Raw genomic sequence first — 24,054 nt, 5'->3', positions numbered from 1 at the left:
TCTTTGCAGTAGCTTGCAATTCTTCTTTGCAAACCACCAATCGTTAGCCTGCTAATGTCTGTAAAAGAATGATTGTTAAAAGCTTCTCTTGGTTACAAATCATTTTCAGGCCGTAAAAGATATTAATTCCTTGGGAGACGCTCTGTATTTTGCAGTTTACTTGACCAAACTGGCCGTAATGGAAAACCCTAAGTCGCACTCAGATCTGGTGAGCATTTTTGATAAAATTGTGTCTTGTATATTGCCTAGGTTTCAACTATTGACTTATCTGAATTTCCTTTACAAGTTTGTGTTTCAATTCTAGTTGTGTTTTAGTCAACTTAACTTCAAATAGGTAGATTATGAGTTTAATTTTTCTACAACCGTGAGCATTTTTTTTGTTTTAGTTTTTAATATTATTTTAAGTTTGAATAGCTTTGTACGAATACATGCTTGGAGTCTTGGATTGATATGACTGTAGATAAACAGTTGCAACCGAACAAAATATGTGATATGTGATATATGATATGTGATATGTGATATGTGAAGGAAAAGAGAACTTTTGGTAGCTGATGATTATGACTGAACATTGATGTGGCATATCTACTGTATCCGTCAGAGCTTTCTGCCCCACTCAAGTGGAGATGTTAAATCCAGGGATATCGGATGCATAATTGTGGATCGCTGCATCGACTTCCTTGACACATATGGTTTGTTGTTTGAAGCTTTTTTATCAATGTGTTTTTAGTCTTCTATGATAGACTATTAGTTATCGCTTTGTTGATCAGCGTACGACTTGTTACTTATCTTCTTTTGAATCAAAATTCAACCTCAGAAAAAAGAGTAAATGAGTTGGTAGACTTCGCATGATTTTCTTTGTTACGTGACTTGCATGAAGGCGGCTGTTGTCTAGTGAAGGTACCCCTTTCCACCCTAACATCAGTATGCTTTTTCTCCATACGATTCTCTATACATTCCCTGAGATGCTGACAAGAAGAATTTGTCTTGTGATCACAGGGGTGATGTTGTAAGGATAACTAAGACGCTAGTCACTTTCAGGGGTGAAAGAGTTCGATATAAAATGCCAGTTTTCGTTACAGGGAGGGAGGTGAAAGATCTACACCAGATTAGTCCTCACCATTGTATGAATAAAGAACTTTTACTCAGATTACAACAAGGTAAGTGTATTATTGAAGCCTTTGAAAAGTCTGAAATTGCTGCGGTCCTTACCTGGACGTTGTTTCTTACCAGAATCCGCTTCAGACTGTCTGATCTTTTCTTTGCTTTTTAGGTTGTTTGTTTGTTTGATTGTTTCTTCTACCTTTTTTCGTTCTACAGGATGATCAGTTGTTCTTAAATGACTCCAAATTTAACTTAGTTATAATTACTCATTGTTGCTGATTATTGGTTACTAATCCTCTTCAGACAATTCACACAAAACTGAGTATTGTTTTGTCGCAAGCAGGCAGTCGGTGTATATTTTCTCATACTCGCTTCGGCAGTGTCATGAAAATAGTTAGAATAATTCATTCCAATGAACTCGTACTGCGTAGATAATAGGGACTTTAAGAAACCACGACTGCGACGCTAAGGAAGACTTCGATTAAAAAATGAATTTCTACTCTTAGTTAGAATTTCAAAAATGGCTGCAGGAGCTTACTGTCTCATACAGCGCCACAGCTCGACTTCAGCATGACGTATAAAGTACCCGTTGGGTTCCAAATGGAAATTAAAATAATTTGCCGTCGCGGTTTCGGTTCGCAGACGACGCAAATTTTGGCGATTTCACCTTGTTGTTTTGCATAGGACGGCTAAGAAATGTACAAAGTTTCAAAACGCACGTGCTGAGCCATTGTTCTGCCAATTAGATCTCTTGTTTTTCCACTTCCTCGTTGCCGTCGCCGTCGTGGTTTCTTAAGGTCCCTAATCAAGTGACGAAGGAACAGCAAAACAACTTACGAATGTCGTCGTTAGCGCATTGGAAGGAAAGGTGAATGCGCAGGACTCCTGACCGAGAGGTCTGGGTTCGAGTCATGCCGGGTCTTTGAGTGTTGTTTACGTGAAGCCTCTCACTACCAGAGATCACAGCAGCAAATTCTGAGAGGAATGGATTGCCCGTGATACATCAACGTTCTCTGTAGGATGAGCTTGGAATACTCCTGTTTGCTGGATAGCGCAGAGGTCATGGGTTCAAATCCCGTACAGGCCTGAATTTTTTCCAGGCCTTATTTCCACTACCGCTTAAGTAGTGTTCACTAGTGTGAGGATTGCTTTCATACAGTTACGAAGGCTCTCATTGAAACCTGTTTCTTCTCCAGACCCTTACGCTCCTCTCCGTCCAGGGACAGATTCTCCGCATCACGTTTGTGCTGTAATGGCTGATGTGCTGCATAGTCATCACCTTATGAAGCCTCCTTTGTTTGAACCCTTCCTTCCATTCATGAATGGCGTGCTCAATAGCGCCCTTCGTAAGTATACGGTCACTCATAACTATTAATTCGATTCGAACAAGATTTCTCTGAGTGCTTAAAATAAGACGGATGACGAATTTTTTGAACTCGGTCATGAAATAAATGAAGATGTTTTTCGGTCTTGTCACGAGCGTGGGACAACAACAACAACAACAACAATAACATAACTCTGTTTTTCGGAGTATTAGCTCCGATGCTCTATCATTGAGTGACTGAAAACTCTATGCTGAGCTCAGTCGATACTAAGCTAAAGCATCAGTGTGCGGATTCCGAATGTCAGAGATTTTTTTCTTATGGGGACTAAGAACAGAGTGTTTTTCTTAACCCCACGCTCGTGACACGAAGAAAAACCATCGTTCTTCAAGATATCTTTGACTATGTTGCACCACCGAGATAGGTAGGTAACCAGGTAACTGACCTGTACCGTGTATTATTTGATTTCAGAAAACCAAAGTAGTACCTTAGAGAAAATAGCCCAGCTGCAACACATTCAGTTTTTGATAGAACAACAGCCACCTCAAAGACGGGATCTCATTACAAAACTAACCAGGCACCTTGTCAGGTAATTTGACTTAAAACGAAATGAATTTGGAGAGCAGCAGCTTTGGTGTGGGGAAAGTTGGTTGAATTCATTGGGTGAAGTCGTTCACCTAAGTTAGACGAAACATATTTTCTCAACTTGAAAACTTTTTTCGGTTTAAATAAGGAAAGGTGTTGAATATTTGTCTCGAGCGCGAGTAAAAGAAACATCTGAGTTCCTCGGGATGATTCGTACCTTGAAGTCAGTTCTGATTTCGCATTCTGAAGCTCTGCCAGTGAGCTACAAAGACCTAGACCACGGACTTTGCCGCTTAGAAGGGTTTCTTTTATACAACGTTAATGACTAAAAGCCAACATCGCAGGCATCACATTCTCGTTGTATCGTGCGTGTCCAAGGCCATCAACCCTAACACCTTCCACGCTTTGGCAGAATTAGAACGGATTGGGGGACGACGTATAACATCTTATCAAGCAATAAACGAATGGTTGGCACTTCCGCCTGAGTTGAAAAAGCCTATGCCACCATTAATTTTTAACAGACACTTATAATTTTGTTTTGAATTACCTTAGACACCTTAGCATATTTTTAATTTTAGTATTTTAATCTTAGTGCTTTTATATGCTTCTTTACATCTACATCTACAAATTATTTATTTTTTTTAATCTAATCTGAATGTATTTTTAGTCGGAGGACCCCCCTGAAAACCACTCAATGTAATGGTAGTATCCTCTTTAAATATTATTATTATCGCAGAGAAATCAACTGAATGCTACATTCTGATCAGGCAGCACAGGGCGAAAACCGTAACCTGTGAGCCATGGAGTAAAAAATAAATGTACTTTAACTAATCCTAAAAAGCTTTTCCGTTGTGTCTACGGTCGTCCTTCTAACAGGAACTCAAACTGCCATCTTGAAAGTCCGGGCAATATTCAGCGTGCCCGAGAGCACTGCCCTCTGCATCTTTCGCAGTACGTCTGTGCTTCTGCCTCCCACCAGCTTGCGCATCATGACATCCAGCTCCCGTGACCACCCCCCGAGGGCATCCATAATGATGTTATATTGCTTCACCTCGTAGCCTGGGAACTGCTGCCTTAGTTCCCAGCGAAGGGGTCCATACTTCAGTGTCTTCTCTTCATCCTTTCTTGTCCGATTGTTAACCCACGGGCAGCTCATTTCAAGCGTCACAACTCTCTTGCACATATGATTTACAATGCGTGCATTATTTATTATTATTATTATTATTATTTTTATTAAACTCCTTAGTATTTCACATCCAACTCTCCTTCCAATTTCATCACATTAACCAGCAGAAAAGTGACGAGAATATATAAATTTGGTAACTTGACGAAGGAAAATATGTACAGCTGCCAGAAGGGTGGTGGAACTGAGCTCAGGATTAATTCGGTTAACGCCTGTGACTTTGTTTGACGACTTTTTTTCAATTTCTTTCATTTACTCTGTGTTTACTTGCCTTTCGTTTTTTTGTTTAAGTGTATCGGAAAGGCTCAACATACCATCCAAAAACCTGGCTCTTGCAAGTGACGAAAACCAGGTAAGTGTTTGTTTGTTTCTTGTAATCACTCGCGCGTTGCAGAACCAACATCGCACACGCGAGATAATCGTAAGCGGTACCTGATATCGAGATTGCACGTTTGAAAATGTCTGAACACGCGCACGATCACCGTGCGATTACGTGTACCGTGCGCGTCACGCCAGTTCGGTTCTTCTATTAACATTTAATTAATGTTTTTAGCCCTTAGAGCTTTCCATGTTGCTGATGTATCTGAACAAATACCACCAGTGGCTTTTCAGGGTAAGAAGAGTGTTTCAATTAACTCACTCAGTACTATTTTTTTTTGACTCGTTAGAGCGATACTTTTCCATTGTTGTCATTTATAGGGACCTTTAGAATTAAAGACGAGTGCGACTGCGAGTTCCAGATTTTCCCAAAGGGGAATGGTGGGTTCGAACGAACTTGCGCTGTTATGGCGGGAGAGACGCAGCGGCCGCCAATATTATTGCGAATATGACGAAGGGACGATCCCAAAATACCGATGCGTTCGCAGTTTTTTAGTTTTACAATCAGGGAAAGGCTCAATTAATTCCGATAGTGATATCTGCGCAAGTTCTTTGGCTTATGAAGAGTACGGTGGAACTTCTCGAGCCGTATATTTTTAAAATACTGTGCGAAAAAACTTGAATCGAAATCTCATGCTTTTAGTCAAACACGTCCTAGAATCTAAAAATCTCTAATTTCTTTTTCGCTGTCAATTTATGAAACTTCTTTGAGGTTTTGTCCGAGTTGATTGAGGCCTGTCAGTCCAACTGGTAATTTTTATGTGCCCTTACCTTTTTTATCTCTTCCAGACTCACCACACTCTAGCTGGATGGCCAAAGACTATCGCTGATTTGGGTTTTACTTCCAATAGCATGGTGGTAAACATTCGTCACGTGGTTCAACCAGTGCAAGAACCAATGGATACATGCGATGATACCGGTGTGTTCACTGTAGAGCTGCAAGATAGTATATCTTTGATACTTGAATTCTTATAGGAAATTTCTTTTTTTCTGTCAGCGGACATTGAGAATAGGTATACCAGCCCACCTGCGCCACAGCCGACCAAGGGTGGCGTCCAAGATTCACTTGAGCTGTTATCGATCGACTCAGAAGAGAGAAGCGGCTTGACGATTGTGAATACAGCGTCATTTAAAGGGCTAGTGCAACAGTTCATGGATGTAACCAATTCAAGTGAAGGTACTGGTTTGTATGACAGGGAAGCGCTTATTTGTAAAAAAGCTTAAGTCATTCTTAAATTCTCTTTGGTTTCTAAGGCATGCACTATTTTACTTGGAGAATTCAAAGTCATGTAAAGTTAGGTGCGTTGTTTTGAAGTTAAGTTTACATACAACAATACCACTTTCTCTTTTCCACTAGTTACTGCAATAAATCTGCTGAAAGCCTGCAGAGGTAACCTAGAGATGGCCATGGAACTGCATTTCAGCAAGCAAGAGGCCATGCCGGATTTGGAGGAGGCAGTTGGTGATGTTGCTATGGAGACGAGTTCTTGTGCGATGACGTCTTCTGATGCAACCGTGGGGACTCCTGGCAAGTCGGAGGACTCAAGTTCGTGTTCGGCAGAGGGAATTAACGAAAGTATTTTAAGCCTGTTGTTGAAGCTGTTATCAGCCAAGGCTAACACCAGTTCTACATCACCAGGAAGGTTGGTGAAACGTGGTTTGTAAAATGAGAAAATGGTTAAATCCAAGAAAGCTGTTATTGTTAAATGTGGTAGACTATGATGTAATATGCTTAGCAATTCTTTCGTTACTGAAAAAACACGCAAGAGCACATCCCTTACTCGCGAACTCGCTAGGACTGGAGTTTTTGCGTTTCGTATGCTTTGGCAACAATTGGTTTTCAAGCACGATCACACGTAATGAATGGAAAGCAAATTCATTATTTCATCGCAGACAAAACTTAATTGCAAGCCAAGAAAAGGGGATTGAACACTGAGGTAAATTCCAGGCTTGCTCGTATTCTGATGTGGAAAATGAAATAAAAAAGTAGACAGATTTTTGGTTCGTGACTTTACTTGTTTTATTTCAAGCTTTTTGTTCTTTTTTCTTTCTTCTTTTTTCCTTATTTTTGGGAAGGTTTCAGCAAACAGTGGTTATTTGCTGCACAATTGCACTTTTTGTAAATACAGTCGATAGAGATGGTAGAGGTTATATGACAAATGCATCGTAAGCCTCGTTTAAGCCTGGACGAGTGAGACTTTCATAACTCAGAAAATATTTCAGATCTTTGATTGAATTTCTTGTTTTCTATAACAAAAGGAGTCCGGCGTATGTTGACGATGTGCACTACTTGTCAGACCTGTTAGACGTGATTGGTAGGTCCAGTCCCGAGAATGCTGCAGCACTGCGCAAGGTCCAACCACAAGCTTTACAAGTGAGCCCCAGTCCCTCCTCCCCTGACAGTGATATGGATGATTCTGTAGCCAGGACCATGCGCAAGTATGTGTGAGAGAAATCTTTGTATCGTGTCGTATCGCGTGTCGTAAAACCAACACCAAAATAATTACAGTGGCTAATCGTAGGAGAAAATTTTATCAAAAGAGGCCAATGAGAACGCAAAATTGTAAATGCCTGGACCGTGGGAACATGTGCACGACCCAAGTCGCCACCATTTCAAGTTTTGAATCGATTTGGCCGAAAGGATGGCGTGAGTTTTCTGGAGTAATCACAAAGCGAAAGAAAGAAAAATTAAAGCAACCCTGGTTTACAGTCAACAATCGTTTGAAAACTGCCTCAGTACGTAGGGATATTTTGGTCTGTCGCCCTGTTGTGTACCTATTTAATCGACTTCCTCATGTTTGGGGACCCAAAATATTATACTGAACAGCAACAAAACAACAACATTGGTGTGGCTCAAGAGGGGGAAGTGGGAGACAAAGTGCTACACTGAAACCTAAAAGGTCAGCTCCATGTACTCCTGGATTTTTATGAGCTAGAGAAAACCTACCACCAGGGTGGTACACCCACCGGTATGGAGGAGGGAGTTGGGCCTCCTCCCAGGGCCGACTGTGACCGTTCCTGGGTAGATATGGAAGGTGCACAGACCGATATAGGGGAGGGAGTTGGGCCTCTCCTCAGGGTCGGCTGTGACCAGTCGTGGGCCTCCCTTGGACCCCCACTATGCTATACGTACATTTCAGGAGTACAAAATGTCGAGTCTATGGCGGCAAAAGTGAGACGAGAGGAGCACTTCATCCCCACAAATGCAAAGCATTCCCCCACCGAGATTGTGCTTGGCCTCGAAGAAAAACACACTGATAAAGCACGGGGGAATGCAAGTTATTGAACATTGCAGAGTGACGTGTGATTGGTCAAATAAACAATGAAGGGTTCATAAGTTCAGCTCACGAGGTTGCACGTGAAAATCACTGGGCATCGGACAAAGCTCAAACACGAGTTGTCGATTAACTAAAATTTATTTCCGGTGATCAATAAATTAACATTTCAGCAGTTTTATCACTTTACTTTCCTTAGTTAAAAGAGAACCAAGATTAGCCCCTCTACTTATTGCGTTTACCAAAGTTTAAAGTCGTAACCCGGCCCTTGCTGTGAATTTACCCAAACTGTGGAAGTTTAGTTGTAGAAAAATTTCTGAATATGTTAACTAAAATTGTATTCTGTTCTTTACACTTTGTTACTTGTTCAGACGACAGCTCGCCAGAGAACGCCAGCAGAAGCTTTTAGCAGAGTTTGCTTCCAAGCAGAAACTTTTTATGGAGAAAACCCTGAATAAAGACCCAGGTATGCCCTGTTTAGACTTAAGAAAATATAATTTTTTTTCAAGGAAACTTCTGGGCTGTGGTGTTGAAAATAGAACTACACGAAGATTTTTAATCTTCTGAGAAGTAAAATTGGTGAGATTTTACATTGACTCAGCGCTTGCGCCTTATGGCTTCGTTCCGGCACACGTTACTGATTTGGCCACTGTAACAACAACAGCAACTAAAAGTACAACAGCAACAACAACATTAATAACGTCAAACAAATGGTTCGTTGGAGCTACTCGCAGGTCCCTTGTAATGTTATGTTTTGTTGTTAATACAGATTAATGTTGTACTTGACGTTTCTTTCTTAGTTGCCCTAGACGCTGCAGATGGCATGCCCAAAGAGAAAAGGGAAGAAGTTTTTGATTGCGTTATCTGTGGACAGGCTTCCATATCCACCGAGGACAAGCCTATCGGCATGGTAACCCTGCTGCAACCCAGTGCAGGTAATCAGAGGTTGCATGGCTTTTTTGTGTAAATACCGATCAATTGTGCGATGACATTCAATTTTTTTCTCAATTTACACGGTTACAGTGGTTTACGCCGCCACTCTTTCCTATGTATCAGCGAGCTCGTATTCACGCGGCAAGTGGGACCGGTGAATGGAATTTCTACCCGGGGGAAAAATAGAGGGGGAAGGGTGACGCGGGGACCAGTGCCTTTCAAAGGAGCACCCCCAACCTCCTCCCCCCCCCCCCCCCCCCAACAACGCCCTTACGGGGAAATGAGTAAAAATCAGACGGGAGAATTACGAAAGAAATCTTTTGTGTTTCATTATTCCGAAAAGTCTCCATCTCTATTTCAAGCTTCGTTTAGGGACCTTATATCGTATTTTTTTTCCCTCCACAACAGTGCTAAAACACAGAGCTCATCATGTAAGACACACCCAGCTGCCGCTGAACCGCGAGGAAGAGGAAAGTCGAGTCATAAATTGTGAGACAACCTTCAGGAACCGATTTGAAGATCTGAGGAGATGCTTTGATTTGGTAAGATTTGCTTTCATCTTAGGGCCGGGACATAAAGCGTCGGGACGCCACCACAAGTCTCTGCCGAGGACAAGCCACTTTTGATTAACTTCTTCCAAAACAAGCCGCCGTAACTCATTTTATCGCTGCAATCAAAACCAATTGAAAGCAAAAAAAATCTGTGCGACATGTTGCGAGAACAGAATTTTGTCACTAACACAAATGTTTTCAATAACATATTTACAGCGACTTTTCTTTTTGTCTCGGCCCTTAGACTAGCTTGTTTAGTGAGGGCCAACATAATAACATACGGCCAATCGCTGCGAGCGATATTGAATACAAGAACTTTCTCAAACAATCCGCGCAAATGCGAAGCGAGAAAATTGGTGGTTGTTCGTGAGCACGAGAAATTGACGCAATCGTCGATAAGTGAGTGAGAAGAGTAGGCGATACTAGGCACGATATGAAATGCATCATGTACCCAACCTCGTTTCCAGGGCCTTTTCCCTTAGTTGGGGGGGGGGGGTGGAACTAAGGGAAAAGGCCCCAGGAACGAGGTTGGGACGTACCAAGAGGCCAAGTCAAGCGCGGGAAAACAAATGGTTTCACTAGGTACAAAAAAAGAAAAAGAGAAAAGAAAATGCAGCCTTTCCAAATCCAGACAACACGCGTCACTTCTAAGAGCGTAGAAGTTGTTCACCTACTTTTAGTTTGGGAAAGAGTTCAAAAGTGCCAAACTGCATTGACTGTCTTCTGTTGGAAAACAGGCTTGCTGTTATAATGGCGGGTCTCCTTAAGATTGCCGTATGGTAGAAACAAAATATCTTATCTTCTTTTCATCGATTTTTCTCTTGTGGAAATGTTTCCATTTCTAGATACCAAGCCTGGATGCATCTGCAACTGGGACAGAAGGAGGAGTACATATTCAGTCTTGCGGCCATCTCCTTCATGTTGACTGTCACCAATCGTATCTTAAATCTCTTCAGGTATAGGAGTGGAATAAGTAAACTGTGGAATACGAAACCATACTTTTCGAGAGAACTAACAAAAAATCATTCAAATCGCGGTTTTTATATTAAAATGTTACGTTTATTGAAACCCCTGTGTATGAGATCATTTCCTACTTGAAATATCTTTGGTCTGTATTTGTAAAAAAATTTGTCTGTAGATATAACTGAATTAAACTTTTCTTTCAGGAAGAGGATGCCAACCAACTTTACCAGGTGCAGCCGTTCAACCCAAGGAATGGGGAATTCACTTGTCCTTTGTGTCGACAGCTTGGCAACTGTGTGCTTCCCGTTGTACCCTCGCACATTATCCCGAATGGAAACATGGCATCCAAGGTCAGTCACATTTTACTTTACCTTAAACCATGTTGGTTTGACCACTTCCACTCCTGATTTGCGTCCGAAGATTTTGGTGTCAATTTTGCAGTTTGAATTATTTGTTGTTGGAGAGGATTCGTGGTTAGTAAGGCCATACCTGGGTTCTGTGTCCGTGGGCGTCGACGAAAGAAAGGTGTAACACTAAATTGCTTTTCAGTTGCGCTCATTAGAATGATCACACGTCCAGCTTTCACCCACCTTAATGGCTACTATTGAGAATATGGCGTTACATTACTGTCTCCAGACTCGAGTTCCCCTTTATACGTATTACCTTTCAGTAATATACTTGAAAGTAAGTGATAAATACATTCTATTAGACGTGTTGAAGTGTTGTATCGCTGAGTTTTTTTACGAGTTGTGCCGTATTTATAATACAAACAACGAACAAAAATACTCAGCAATACTACTAAGGGCAGTTGGATAATAAACTTTCTTATCATTTTAAGAAAAATACCATGAAGAGTCATACAGAACGGACAAGCGACTTACATACAGTCCTGAGAAAATACAAGCTTCATGTAAGTAAATTTGAGCAATACTAGACCAAAGTTCCTGTTGAGAAGTTCACATTTTCCCTTTTGTGGCCGAAGAAAAAACTCGCGCCACCTCTCCTAACAATCACTTGGTCAGTCACGTTCTCCCCCCCCCCCCCCCCCCCCTTCCGATAGTTTGCCTTTTTTGGTTTCTTTTAGATCTCTATTTGAGTATGAGAGCGATCTTCGCAGTAATGAACACTACTTAAGCAGTAGTGTAGTGAAAACCGGGCCTGCACGGGATTCGAACCCATGACCTTCTGCGACACCGGTGCAGTTTTATTAGTACAAATTATTAATTTAAATTATTTTTAATAATTTGGAAATGATTTATCATACTAGTAGTACTAGTATTAATATTAGTACATTGATGATGCATTATTAAATATTAAGAAACTATTAATTTATTGGTAGTAGTCAGTGATAGATCATTAATAAATGATCAATTATTTTTATTCTTGTTTCTGACACTTAAACCAAATACACCTTAAAGTTTGTTTTTGCAAAACTGATTGTACACAACACTTAAATAAGTTTGTGACCTGCTTGCTTTGTTATTCCATAGACTATTACCAAACTAACAGCCAGTGCACTAAACTTCAATGTACTCGGTGCAGCCATTAAGGCAGTTGTAGAATCAGTGTCTGCATTGGACGGAGAAAGTCATAGGTGCTCATTTGAGAGAAAATTCAGCCTGTTGTACAGAATGGCCAGGTATGCAAGCAAACCAAGGCTAAACTACTTAATTATACAAAGATGTTCTGGATACTTCATCGAGGAATGTTTATCTTCAAGACTTCCACAGTGAAAGTGATTTTTCAATTTTTTTTTTTAACAGTCCTTTCTAATCATACCTCTTTGGTATCCATGAATCAACTGGCTCACTCAGTTTGGTTTTAGCCCAGCGTGTTTAATATGGGTTGCTATGAGTATTACTTCTCAGTCTAACAGGGATGTTTATCCATCACTGCTCCAATTACTTATTATCTTTTGGTTCTTTTCTTTCTTAACGTTAGAGAAGTACTTAAATACCGTGTTTGCATTCCGCTCTTTTGTGGTTTCCAGGACAAATTTAGAATTAGAGCAAGTGGATAAAGTCGCAAGGAAACTTTCAAGTCCAAGGAAATCATGTTTTGGTGAGTACTCTGGTGTTATTGTTTGTGAAACTTTGCTCGTTAAAGAATTGTGACAATCTTCAAATTTCCTCTACCTGTGATCAATTTCTTACCTTACCATCCAAGCGGAACTCGTCTAGTGAGAGACTCAAAGAGCTTAAATACCAATTTCTAACGAATGATAACTGTTTCGGTGGGGTTTTTGATGCTAAAAAGTATGTCCCTCATAATGACGCTTTTTTGCTTCTTCTTTTGTCTTTGTTCCTTGCACCTTTCAGGTCCTCTCATGCGTGCTTTTCAGTTTCATTCTCAAACACTTGTTGGTCCTTTGTTGTCTGTGTGGTCAGAGCTGACTGGTACTGAAGACCTCAAAGAGTCGTCTTCCAGGTAAGATACCAGCGTGTCTCTGTAACTGAAGCTGGTTGTAAAATTTAAGTTCCACCGGCGGAAACCATATTGTTTACGCTCCGTCCATACAATTATCCGTCCATGATGAATCTGAAAACGGTGTTTTTGTTCTGCAAACACAACAAAAAATTACCGTCTACACTTAGCCGTAGCGGTGGGCATGCCTATGAGCGAAGTTTATTTCTACCGCTAAAAAATTAATCGACCAGTACTAGGGGTGTCTCCATTTTCAATATTTCTGTTTTCGGTCCAGATAAGTATGTGGCAGGCCTAAGCGTAGAAATTAATTTCAGTGCTGGTGTTGTAGTGTGGACGATAGACGAAAACGCTTCAAAATTGACACGACAGTAAAAATACAGTGTAGTATGCATAGTTAAAAAATATTTTGCTTTGATTTGTCATAGACGAAAACGGACACCTTTGATAGCGCATTAGTGTGGTTGGGGCCTTAGAGTGGACGGATCCTAACCACAACCCAAAATGCTGCCTAGCGGGCACAGATAATTTTTTTAAGAAAGTCTTCACACTGCATAAGATTGCTTTTCTTTCAATTGTTGGCAATAAACTACATGTAAATTGGCGCGTAAAAGAAAAAAAAATGAATATTGCGTGCTAAATCTAATTATTATTGCAGTGGGACAATCAGTTTCCAAGATTGTCCTCTTCTCTTGAGAGATGCACCCTCACTGTTGATCCAGATGATGTTGTCATGGCCGGCACCGCTTTCATGCCGTAAGTGTTTTTCTCTGCGTAGTATAGTTACACATTGCCATTTTTGTAGCGTCTTAGTTACCGAATACTGACGTTCTGTATGTATGTGTAGATGCCAAGTCTCGGAAAATGACACAGTCTCCAATTTTTTATTTTTTTTTTTTATTTTGACTCTGTGGTGTAATTGATCCTAAATAGCCAGAGCTTGTACGGCTGATAATTTTTACTAAATGCCTTATCTTAATCTATTTCAGGTGACTTCATGTGCTTTGTACAGCTGTTGTTCAATTTGGTGTTCACGCAGGTGAGAAATTTAACCTTTTTGTGAAATGCTAGACACTTTATTTAGATATTTGAATAATGAACTACCTTTGAGCAGATTCGGCAATTTCCTCTTGTGTAGATTTGTCCTTGATGAGCACTCGTTTTATATACATTTTTTTTTTTCAGGCTCTAGTTGAGACTTGTTGTAAGTTTGTCGGAGATGAAAAACTCTCGTGGCAAGACTTAGGAAAGAAAGCAGCGTCACAGGTAACCTTAATTCGACACGATTTGCCCACCACAGGTTGTGTTAAAGGTTTTTCTTAGTAATAACAAAGTTGATACAAAAAGCGCGCCGGTAGAACTGTCCAGCCTGTGCAGTCGATATCTTCATTGAGTATGCCGATGGAAGGCTTATAAAGAAAATTAAAAAATTCTCCAAGAAGGTCTATGTATTTTTCAATTGATTGGTGATGTTGGGTGGCCCTTATTAATGATAATGGCCAAGAACTTGCACTACTTGCAGGGCTGCAAATAACGGCCGGTCAACGGACAATGTCCGGTCAAAATTGGGTACTGTCCGGACAAATCCTTGGGTGGCCGGACATTTTGTCCGGTCATCTACCGACTCGTTCAAAGAAATTTTAATTTTTAACTGTTTGATAATCACAAGGGACAACAGTCATGTTTCCGAAAGAAAAAAAAAAACATTATAAAAGCAGACAAAGTAGTGGTCGAGAAATTCCCGGCAGTCGCAAATTTCCACGATGTCATCAAGTCCAGTCGCGACCGCAAATTATCATGTCTTCCGTTATTTTATCTACTTTATTTAAGTCTTCCCAGTCAGTAGAGGGTTTTACCTTTGGTTAGGTACCATAATTTACTCTTAAATAAAGTGACTGATTGTTTGACTGATTGAATGATAGGAAAGCACCCTCACGAAGGATAATCTTGCTGCATCGAGAATACTCCAAGTAGCATTTGTTGCAAAGTGCAAAAAGCGAGCAAACGGCCCAAAACCTGGAGAATCCGACCACTCTTAAACTCTAACAAAAATTCACAACTGTAACTTTAAAAATAAGGCTCTGAGTTGTACTGAAAACAAAAGAGTGGTAAAATTATTAACTTGTAATTTTTCTTGCCAGACCGACTTGGATTCAGTTGTTTTTTAGTTGTAAAAGGATTACTGTGCAATCTTGGTTCACTATCGCAAGAATTCCGACTGTTAAAATTTGTCCGGCCAAAAAAGGGTAGTGTCCGAGCAAAAGCATGGTTGACCGGACAACGTGACCGGCGACTGCTCGTTCGTTATTTGCAGCCTTGACTTGTTAATGGTAGAGAGGGGAAAAAAGAGTAGAAAACAGGAAATGGACAACAGGACCGAGTTGTTCAAAGCACGATTAAGCTAACCGGAGGTTAGCCAACAATTTTTGAATTAGTTTTGTAGCTTTACAGAAAGTTTATAATTTTCTATTTTTCCTTCAATATGGTCTTATGCTGAGGTTAAACCCCTCAAAACGTAAGCCCTAAGGTGCGCTTCGTTTGAAGAGAAATCAAGGAAAAGTTAAGATTTCAATCCTGGTTTATCGCCTACAGCCTTTCGAACAACTGGGCCCAGATCAGCAAAGAACAATTTGGGAGGGATTTTTCCCAACTACAAGCCCAGTTGCAAAGAACGAATCCTGCCAGAAAATTGCCAGCAGCCTTTATTTGGAAAAAGAGCTTCCCAGTGACCGGTTATTTGCGATCCGCGAATAACCCAGACTGTTGAATCAGTTATTTTGTTTTCATCCTCGTCTAGGAAATTGTTCAGGGCCAATTATCTGCTGATCTTTTATTGGGGTATGTTTGCCGCATGCTCAGTAACAGTACCTTGATTAAGGAGGATCATCACACCGGAGGGGTAAGTAATCTCTGTCGCCTCTCCCCTCCCACGCCACACTGCAAGTATTAGCGGGGCTCCCACGCGCGCGCGAGGCAGAGCTCCATACCCACGGAATATGGTCAACCTCTTCTCGTCTGGTTGTCACGTGACTGACCGAGCGTATGTACGTACGTACGTGCCTTCAACTTGCACGGGTAGGGTAGGGGAGACTATCAAAACGAAGGGAAGGGTGTCTCAGGCGAGTCTTGGCAAATGCACATCTTTTATGTTATCATTAATATTACGAACTTGGGAACTCCGCTTTTAGGCTTGGCCAAATCTCTATATTTGAGGTTAAGAGACATTCATACCCTCCCCTCTCTCATACCTACTGAAATGTCTCTAATGAAACCCTACTTAGTTGATTCAAGTTACAGACAAGTAAGGGTAAATTTTATTCACTGAGCACTACGTTTTCTCGCTTTTAACGTCATAAATATCTTCTCACTCCAAAGATCATTGGTTTTTTCTTTTTTTTTTCTTCGCAGATTTCACAGTCAGTGTGGTCCCCACATACTGTGGAGCGTTCTCTACAAGATTCGTGTTTGGGGTTCTTGCGGTCGGCGAGTGCTATGGCGGCCCTCTGCTACGGTGTGGAGATACCAAAAGTTCAGGTGAGCGTGTTGTCTGACCTCTGTCTACACCAGTTATCTACGTTGTACTCGATTTTGTTCAAAATTCCCTGGTATTTCTTGTATTGAAATCTTTATTGGCAATTCATCCACCTGTTTTTGGTATTCTCCTTGCTGATCCTTCATGGGTATTGTATGGTTAATCTCGTAGAAGAATCGGTAACCGTACACAGCAAATCCAGTCAAAGAAGAGTGTTTGGTTTTATATTTTTATTAATATTATTATTATTATTATTATTATTATTATTATTATTATTATTATTTCCATAAGGTCGTAGTAGTAGCAAGTATGATAAATATTGTAAGAAATAGACAACTTTTTTGAGAGACATGTTTGGGCATGCTTATGCCATCTTCAATCAATGAGTAAGAGAATGTTCTGTTGCTCATTGATTGAAGATGGCATAAGCATGCCGAAACATGTCTCTCAAAAAAGTTGTCTATTTCCTATTATTAAAAACTAGATCATTGGATAATGCAATTCAAGACTTTTTATTGGCTTAGCCATGGTATATGAGCCAATATACCATAATCTAATATCTGTACATTGTAACATCCAGTTTCTTCTTACAAAATAAAGTCGAGAAGATTTGTCTAGTATCTTGGGGGTACGCGCCTCGTTGGCTATCTATCATCTCATATCCAACAAGCGCGAGTGGAATAACTGTTAATTATTATTATATATTTTAGGACAATGATGCTGAATTTCGTGTGTTGGCCTCGACCCTGGGTTTATGTGATCCCTTCAGCGATAGTCGCACCGAGTCCTTCTCGTGTATAAATTGCCTAAAGTGGCCTTATTCCAAGCCTCGGAAAATGATCCGACGATGGTGTGATGCTCTACTGCTGTGTTTCACACAGCGAAAGGCCAAGCTGAATCGGGTGAGTTCGCTGATTTACGAATAACATTTGTCATTGGTTTTTTGACTGTGGCTTTCATTTGCAAAGTTGAACTGTGAAAATTATGGCCGTCATCTTGATTATAATGGAAGCGGAAGGCGGGGGAGAGAAAGACATTTGTACAAAGGGGGTGAGTGACAGTAAAAAAATTAGGAGGGGGTGAGGGTGGGGAGTGAATATTACTCTTATTGTTCTCTCCTTCCCGCCCCTTCTCCTTAGCGTCGACTCTAACTCCAAATTGAACATGACCGCCTGAATAAACGATCGTGCGCTTCTTTTACTCGCCCTTATAAGACGCCTGCATCGCAGATTAGTAAAAAAATCTTTGTGCCGGTGCATGCACTTGGTGACAGGGATATACTTAGCTGTAATATACCAACGCTTGTATTTCATTTCGCGTGGACGGGTTATCTTCACGCAACAAAACTTTCTGTTCATTATACTGGTAGGAACTTCTTCCCAATATGAGTCAGTGGCCGCCACCTAGACTACTTCAACTTCCTGAGCGATATGACAGGTAGGTGATCCAACTGGGGGGAGAACAAGGTTTCTCACCACCCATCTATGAAGCAAGTAATTATACCTGAGGAGCTTACTGTTTCGAAGTAGAATGGAACAGGGTTCCCCAACTTAAGCCTGTAAGGCACAGGTTCAGTGTACAGTACTTCCTTTCTTTTAAAAGTATGATTGTAAGTTACGTGACTCAAGTTCCGTTATTTGTCTCTTGCTAAACAGTTTGATCCAACATTACCGGAAGCGGAAATGCACCAAGTGTGGCAGCACTCCAGATGATCCTGCAGTATGTTTGGTGTGCGGTAAATTCACTTGTCTCCAAGGAAGCTGTTGTGTTGACGGGACAGGCACAACTGACAAGTATGAATGCATACAGGTTAGAAACCAGTGAAGGCTGTTCATTCTCACTGTTGTGCGCAACGCCGAAATAAACTTAGAAACCCACTCAACCGTCTAAAGTGGAAGGAAAGTGAAGATATTAGAAACAACGGTTCTTTCACTCATTTCATCCAACTGCTTGCTTTCAGCTTTCACTAGCAGTTCTCACGTGTTTCTGCGGTCTTTTTGTCTCGTGCGCTTAAGGATTTGTAAGTAGAGAGACCTAATGCTGACTTCAAGTAATGAGCCCAGTTTTGTTTGTTGATTTTACGGCAGTTTTGTCGCCCAGTTTGAAGCTCGTTTCGAGTGTATGTACGACCTTTGAGTCGTCTAAGGCCTCAGGGAGGGGCATGTATTGTTCCATACACTTTATTCTTATTATTTTGAAACATGAGTGAACTGCGGTTATGAGACGTATATAAGAACGATCCTTCGCAGTAAAGCACTATTTGAGCAATAGTGGAAATCAGACCTGAAAAAAATTTCAGGCCTGTACGGGATTCGAACCACTGACCTCTGCGATACTAGTGCAGCGCTCTACCAATTGAGCTAACAAGCCAACTGGGAGCAGGTCATCAAATTAATTCGATATAAACCCGTAGATGATAAATCGAACAACAACAAACATATGAAACATATGAGTGAACTGCGGTTATGAGACGTATATGATCACTCATATGATCACTCATATGTTTCATATGTTTGTTGTTGTTCGATTTATCATCTACGGGTTTATATCGAATTAATTTGATGGCCTGCTCCCAGTTGGCTTGTTAGCTCAATTGGTAGAGCGCTGCACTAGTATCGCAGAGGTCAGTGGTTCGAATCCCGTACAGGCCTGAAATTTTTTTCAGGTCTGATTTCCACTATTGCTCAAATAGTGCTTTACTGCGAAGGATCGTTCTTATATACGTCTCATAACCGCAGTTCACTCATATGTTTCATATGTTTGTTGTTGTTCGATTTATCATCTACGGGTTTATATCGAATTAATTTGATGGCCTGCTCCCAGTTGGCTTGTTAGCTCAATTGGTAGAGCGCTGCACTAGTATCGCAGAGGTCAGTGGTTCGAATCCCGTACAGGCCTGAAATTTTTTTCAGGTCTGATTTCCACTATTGCTCAAATAGTGCTTTACTGCGAAGGATCGTTCTTATATACGTCTCATAACCGCAGTTCACTCATATGTTTCATATGTTTGTTGTTGTTCGATTTATCATCTACGGGTTTATATCGAATTAATTTGATGGCCTGCTCCCAGTTGGCTTGTTAGCTCAATTGGTAGAGCGCTGCACTAGTATCGCAGAGGTCAGTGGTTCGAATCCCGTACAGGCCTGAAATTTTTTTCAGGTCTGATTTCCACTATTGCTCAAATAGTGCTTTACTGCGAAGGATCGTTCTTATATACGTCTTATTATTTTGTTAATTTGATGTTTTTTATTCGTTAGCACGCCTTGAATTGTGGGAGAGGAACGGGGATCTTCCTGATCGTGCTCTCTTCAGTGATTATTATTATCAGAGCCGACCGGGTTTGTATCTGGGGCTCAGTCTACCTCGATAGCTTTGGCGAGGAGGACCGGGATCTAAGGTATGGTAGATTGATCGGAGCGCCTGTCACCTTAAGTGTCATCGATTGATGAATAAATTGAATTTGATATAAATTTTCAGAAGGGGATCTTAGCAGCAGCACATCCACGAGGTGGCGTAACGTCCGCTGTTTAGTTCGAATTAAAAATTTGAGATTCAGTTTCAGCCAGGGTAAAAAGAAGTGGAGAAACCGCAGAAAAACCTTTTGCGCAAGGACGAGAATCAACAAAGCTCAAGCCACATGTGACGCTTGCTCCGGAAAATTAACCCAGGCCCCAGCGGAGGGGAAAAAAAGCATTCCCCTCATTGCGCCGTCCCTCCTTCTACTCTGTGTGAAATTTCTCTTCAACAATTATTTAACTCTTTCACAGGCGAGGGAAGCCACTGTTTTTGAGTCAGGATCGTTTCAACAGACTTGAAGAGCAATGGCTCACTCACAGCTTCGATTACATGTGCAAGAGATGGAAACGGCACATGAACACTCTGTAGATGAATGACTTCATTATACGCGTCAAACCGTGGAAATCGGATGACTTCAGAGGCCCAGTTCAGACACAGTCTTGCGCTGGAACGCTATTAATTTAGGACGCAGTCTATTAGGTTTAGACGCAGTTAATTGCGCTATACTGTATTTTATTTAGACGAAGTCTTCTAGGTCCAGGTTACATCGCGCATTTATCGTCTGAAGGTTCAATAACCGCCATAGGCATACATGGATTCGACAAAAATTCGCGGGGAAAAGAAAAACTTTTGAGGAACGTCAAGGATCCAAAGGATAAATTAAATTATATATCAAAATTTGTTCAGCACTTATCCAATAAGAAAAGTGTTGGTGTCTCGAATCTTACTGCAAGAATTAAGAGGAAAGTGAATTTTTCTCTGCTGTGGTGTAGCTAATGTTCATTATAGCGCATTTATTTATTATATGATAATCATTATTTTTTTGTATAGCAACAGCTAGACGGGAAGCAGTAAAGTTTTGTCCGGAATTAGGTTTAAAATATGGATTTTTCCTTACGACATCAGTGCCTTTCCAAGAAGAAACGTGATAAGAAAGAATGAAATCAACGGCGGAGGGAATACTGTTTGTTATAATTCCAAATTCTGAGATCTTAGATTTGAAGAAATGTTTAGGAGACAGTGTGAACAAGCGATTTTGGTATCGTCAGAGTGAACGGAGCTCTGTCAGTTTGTCCGTCATCTAAAACTTGGCGTAAAGTTGTTTGAGTTCGTCATTATTGTGGAATTTGCGATGTTCTTGCTTCCCCGAATCGTTTTCGTTTCTTCTTAGTTCGTTTCCTCTCCTTAAGGTCTAACGTTTATTTTTGTAGCTTATTCTAATGAAATACAATTCCCTTTGACGTAAAGAATGTTACAAGGCTCCTACTTAAATGAGCTTACTACAAACACAGACTCGTTGAGATCATATTTTGAGTTCATGTGTATGGATTTTGTAATCACTGAGAAACATAGAATTGTCTTTAGAAGATAATAAAAAAAACCTTTATTTTTGGGAATAATGGACTCGTTCTTCTACCGCATAAACAATAAATTCACGTTTCGTCGTGGTACTGCGATCGCGACTCAAAATTGGCTTAGTAAAACATTTTGCTTCGTGATTCAATAAATCGCTACACCGGGATAACGTTTGGCGCAGTATTGCATTGTTTTTTTGTTTTGTTTTTTTTTACTAACGGCCTCGTTGTGCATTGGCACAAATAGTTTACGGACACAATAGACACTAAAAATTGCAAAGAAGTTTGCTCGCGCCAGAGTCGATGGGGTTGTTGTGATATGAGCTCCCCCCCCCCCCCCACCCTTTCCTTGCGCGTGCACACACCCTTGTCCCACGTTTGAAAAAGATCTGCCGCGTATGCACCAAGACAATTTCCAACGGTGATGTTACTCTTTGGAATCTCAAACAGGGTTAGAGGTAAATTATTGCGTACACTTTTCAATGGTTGACCAAAAGATTGCGGTTTTTCTTTGAGGAAATCTCTCGCGTTAAACTCTACGACACCAATAGTTTGGTAATGCCGAAATACGTATCGTGGGCAACAAAGTTCTCTTATTAGTTACTACACCACGAATGTGACGGGTAAAGTGCCTAGGACGAAACCGCATGGGTGTGTAAAGCCTTGGTTCATTAAGAGCTTAAAAAACACATGAGCCTTGAACACCATTTTATTCACTAAGTCAGGAGATCTCTGTCGCAGTGTAAGCCCTTTTACTTCAAATTTTCAACCACAGTAAGTTTTCCATATACATGTAACCCAAATCTAACGAACACAACGTAACACTAATTACAAAGCGCGCAAAACTTTGTCACAGATCAATGGATTTGATCCACAATGTAAACAACATCTAAAACTAATGTTCTACTGTAGCTACATTGGTAATGGTTTAGAGAAAGCGCTCTGTTATTGGGACTTGCCCATTTCTACTTTATTACCATCTTTGTTCGTCTCCTTAGTGGTCACAGACGTGATTGCACTGAACTGCTTGGAGCTTGCAGCAGTCATTCCCGCCGGCAAGTGCTGGAAAGATTTCACAGCAGCTGAGCGGTGTGGATCACTGGTAATCAAGGGCTTGACACTAAGTGTTTTCAAGGAACTTGGATTCGATTGGGGTGGATGAATTGAACTTACAGATGTTACTGATGGCGCTTGTTTTGCAACAGTGGGAGCGGCGGTGGAAGTACAGGTAGACGTGCCTTTTGGGGGCTCGAGAAGGACATCAAATGCAGGACCCCCAGAGACGCTCTTGGAGGTACCCTGGGAGGGCATAGACTTTGAGGGCTCCGTAGATTGGGTTTTTGTCGTATTCTGTGATGTGCTGCTGGAGGAAGTGTTTGGAGCATCTTGTAAGGGAGCAGCCTGAGTGGTGCGTTGGAGAGCCGTTTGTGAAGCAGCCGGTGAAGTACAAACTGTAGAAGTTGTGACTTTGGCTTCCTCTTTGGTTTGAGCCACATTCAATTTGAGTTCTGACACGTCAGATTGCTTTTCAGGGGTTTCTGAATTCCCCGGCTGGACAGATGCCAGTTTATCCGGATCAGATGTGTCTTTTGATTTAACAGTGCCACTGCCTTGCTTTTCTGCTTCTTCAGTATCACCTGATTCCTCTCTCTCTTTTAATTCTACTGCTTTTGGATCAGCATCAACCTTGGTTTCATCAGCAGAGGCCGCAGTTACACTTTTGCCTTTAACATTACTGCTTAGCACTACCTTAGAATCTGTCACTGCAGCCTGTTGTACACCACTGAAACTTGCCACTGGTGTTCTTTGCAGAGGTAGTTGTGGGCTGCTACAAACTGCCACAAGGCTAGCAGCTGCAAGACCAGGAGATATACTCTCCAATGCAAGGCGAGGGTTGGGTTGAACTGCAGCCCCTGCCAAGCTATCTGAGGATGTTTCCATATCTACAGAGATTGAGACTGATGACGACTCCTTATCATCAACGTTAGCCTTTGTGTCACTTGAATCTACTTCCATTTTCTCTGTACTGGTTGATGAAGTAGTACTCTTAGTGGAAAGGGGAGCTGTCGCAGCATTCTGCTGCACTTCAGTGGTGGTGGGTTGCGCTTCAAATGATTGGCCAGGGGTAGAAGGTGGCAAAAGAACTATGGATTTCTGCTGCAAAGCCTCTGGTACTTCTGTGGCACTTTGTTTGTGACCAAATATTCTGGCATTTCTTAAACTTGATAAAAAAAATAGGACAGAGAATATAAAATTAAGCCTTGAGTTTGACGTGAAAATTGGATGCAAGCTCCACTGAAAAATCAAATATCCACACTGGTCAACAAGATTCCAAGTACACCAGTGGTTTCCTTTTGTTGGACTCTGCCTATGGTAATTTTTTTTTGTATATTTTTAAAAAGTTAACATACAATGTTATCTTACTTAGCTCTTTCTTTGGCATTCCGTAGGTCCTTTTCCACACTTGCTCTCTTCATATCTGCAGGTAGCTCCATGTGCAGTTGGCATGTTGAATGGGTGAAGATCTTGGCAACATTCCTGTCACAATGTGTTTCACCTTTAGATGGAAATGTGCACCTTTGGAAAAGGAGCTGGTTAGGGTCATGAGTGATGTCTGTAATGAAAGTCTGTCAAGAAGTAAACACTATATTTCATGACAATAAAGATTAACAATTACTGTTAAAATATATATTTCTTATTAACCAAGCGCGAGGGCCGTACTGGGAGAATATCGACCCGAGGTCTTGACAGTACGGACCGAGCTGCGCTCGGTCCGTACAAAAAAGACCGAGGGCCGATATTCTTCCAGTACGTTTCCGAGCAAGCTTGGTTAATAAGAGATTTATTATATGACTGAAGTTCAAAGGGACACAAGTGCGGTATCATTCGGGACCATTCGGGACAGTGCCTGGTCCAATACTTAGAGAATATTGGAC

The 24,054-nt window shown here is 41.1% G+C and overlaps 2 protein-coding genes across 3 annotated transcripts in view; one reads left to right on the top strand and one right to left on the bottom strand.

Annotated features, from left to right (window-relative positions):
* Positions 1-21,155, top strand: part of LOC111323567 (E3 ubiquitin-protein ligase ubr3) — a 32,888-nt gene extending 11,733 nt beyond the window's left edge. For both annotated transcript variants that reach the window (XM_088741891.1, XM_088741890.1), the window contains exons 18-47: positions 110-208; positions 599-689; positions 1,080-1,157; positions 2,298-2,447; positions 2,895-3,012; positions 4,483-4,543; positions 4,745-4,804; positions 5,359-5,488; positions 5,567-5,746; positions 5,927-6,212; positions 6,829-7,008; positions 8,216-8,310; positions 8,645-8,779; positions 9,186-9,319; positions 10,174-10,284; positions 10,495-10,641; positions 11,130-11,201; positions 11,782-11,930; positions 12,282-12,352; positions 12,610-12,718; positions 13,374-13,471; positions 13,705-13,754; positions 13,901-13,981; positions 15,513-15,614; positions 16,124-16,249; positions 16,958-17,149; positions 17,617-17,684; positions 17,903-18,056; positions 19,505-19,644; positions 20,015-21,155. In XM_088741891.1, the coding sequence (XP_088598017.1) occupies positions 110-208; positions 599-689; positions 1,080-1,157; positions 2,298-2,447; positions 2,895-3,012; positions 4,483-4,543; positions 4,745-4,804; positions 5,359-5,488; positions 5,567-5,746; positions 5,927-6,212; positions 6,829-7,008; positions 8,216-8,310; positions 8,645-8,779; positions 9,186-9,319; positions 10,174-10,284; positions 10,495-10,641; positions 11,130-11,201; positions 11,782-11,930; positions 12,282-12,352; positions 12,610-12,718; positions 13,374-13,471; positions 13,705-13,754; positions 13,901-13,981; positions 15,513-15,614; positions 16,124-16,249; positions 16,958-17,149; positions 17,617-17,684; positions 17,903-18,056; positions 19,505-19,644; positions 20,015-20,132 (3,585 nt within the window). In that variant the 3' untranslated portion in view covers positions 20,133-21,155. The remainder of the gene's footprint in view (positions 1-109; positions 209-598; positions 690-1,079; positions 1,158-2,297; positions 2,448-2,894; positions 3,013-4,482; positions 4,544-4,744; positions 4,805-5,358; positions 5,489-5,566; positions 5,747-5,926; positions 6,213-6,828; positions 7,009-8,215; positions 8,311-8,644; positions 8,780-9,185; positions 9,320-10,173; positions 10,285-10,494; positions 10,642-11,129; positions 11,202-11,781; positions 11,931-12,281; positions 12,353-12,609; positions 12,719-13,373; positions 13,472-13,704; positions 13,755-13,900; positions 13,982-15,512; positions 15,615-16,123; positions 16,250-16,957; positions 17,150-17,616; positions 17,685-17,902; positions 18,057-19,504; positions 19,645-20,014) is intronic.
* A 654-nt stretch (positions 21,156-21,809) lies between these two features.
* Positions 21,810-24,054, bottom strand: part of LOC111323600 (uncharacterized) — an 11,243-nt gene continuing 8,998 nt past the window's right edge. Inside the window, exons 7-8 of the mRNA XM_022926990.2 lie at positions 23,543-23,732; positions 21,810-23,339 (exon numbers count right to left, since the gene is read on the bottom strand). Coding sequence (XP_022782725.2) covers positions 22,064-23,339; positions 23,543-23,732 — 1,466 coding nt within the window. The 3' untranslated portion in view covers positions 21,810-22,063. The remainder of the gene's footprint in view (positions 23,340-23,542; positions 23,733-24,054) is intronic.

The sequence above is a fragment of the Stylophora pistillata genome, chromosome 12 (genome assembly GCF_964205215.1).
Source record: "Stylophora pistillata chromosome 12, jaStyPist1.2, whole genome shotgun sequence".
NCBI lineage: Eukaryota > Metazoa > Cnidaria > Anthozoa > Scleractinia > Pocilloporidae > Stylophora > Stylophora pistillata.
This window is presented reverse-complemented; position numbering and strand designations above follow the sequence as displayed.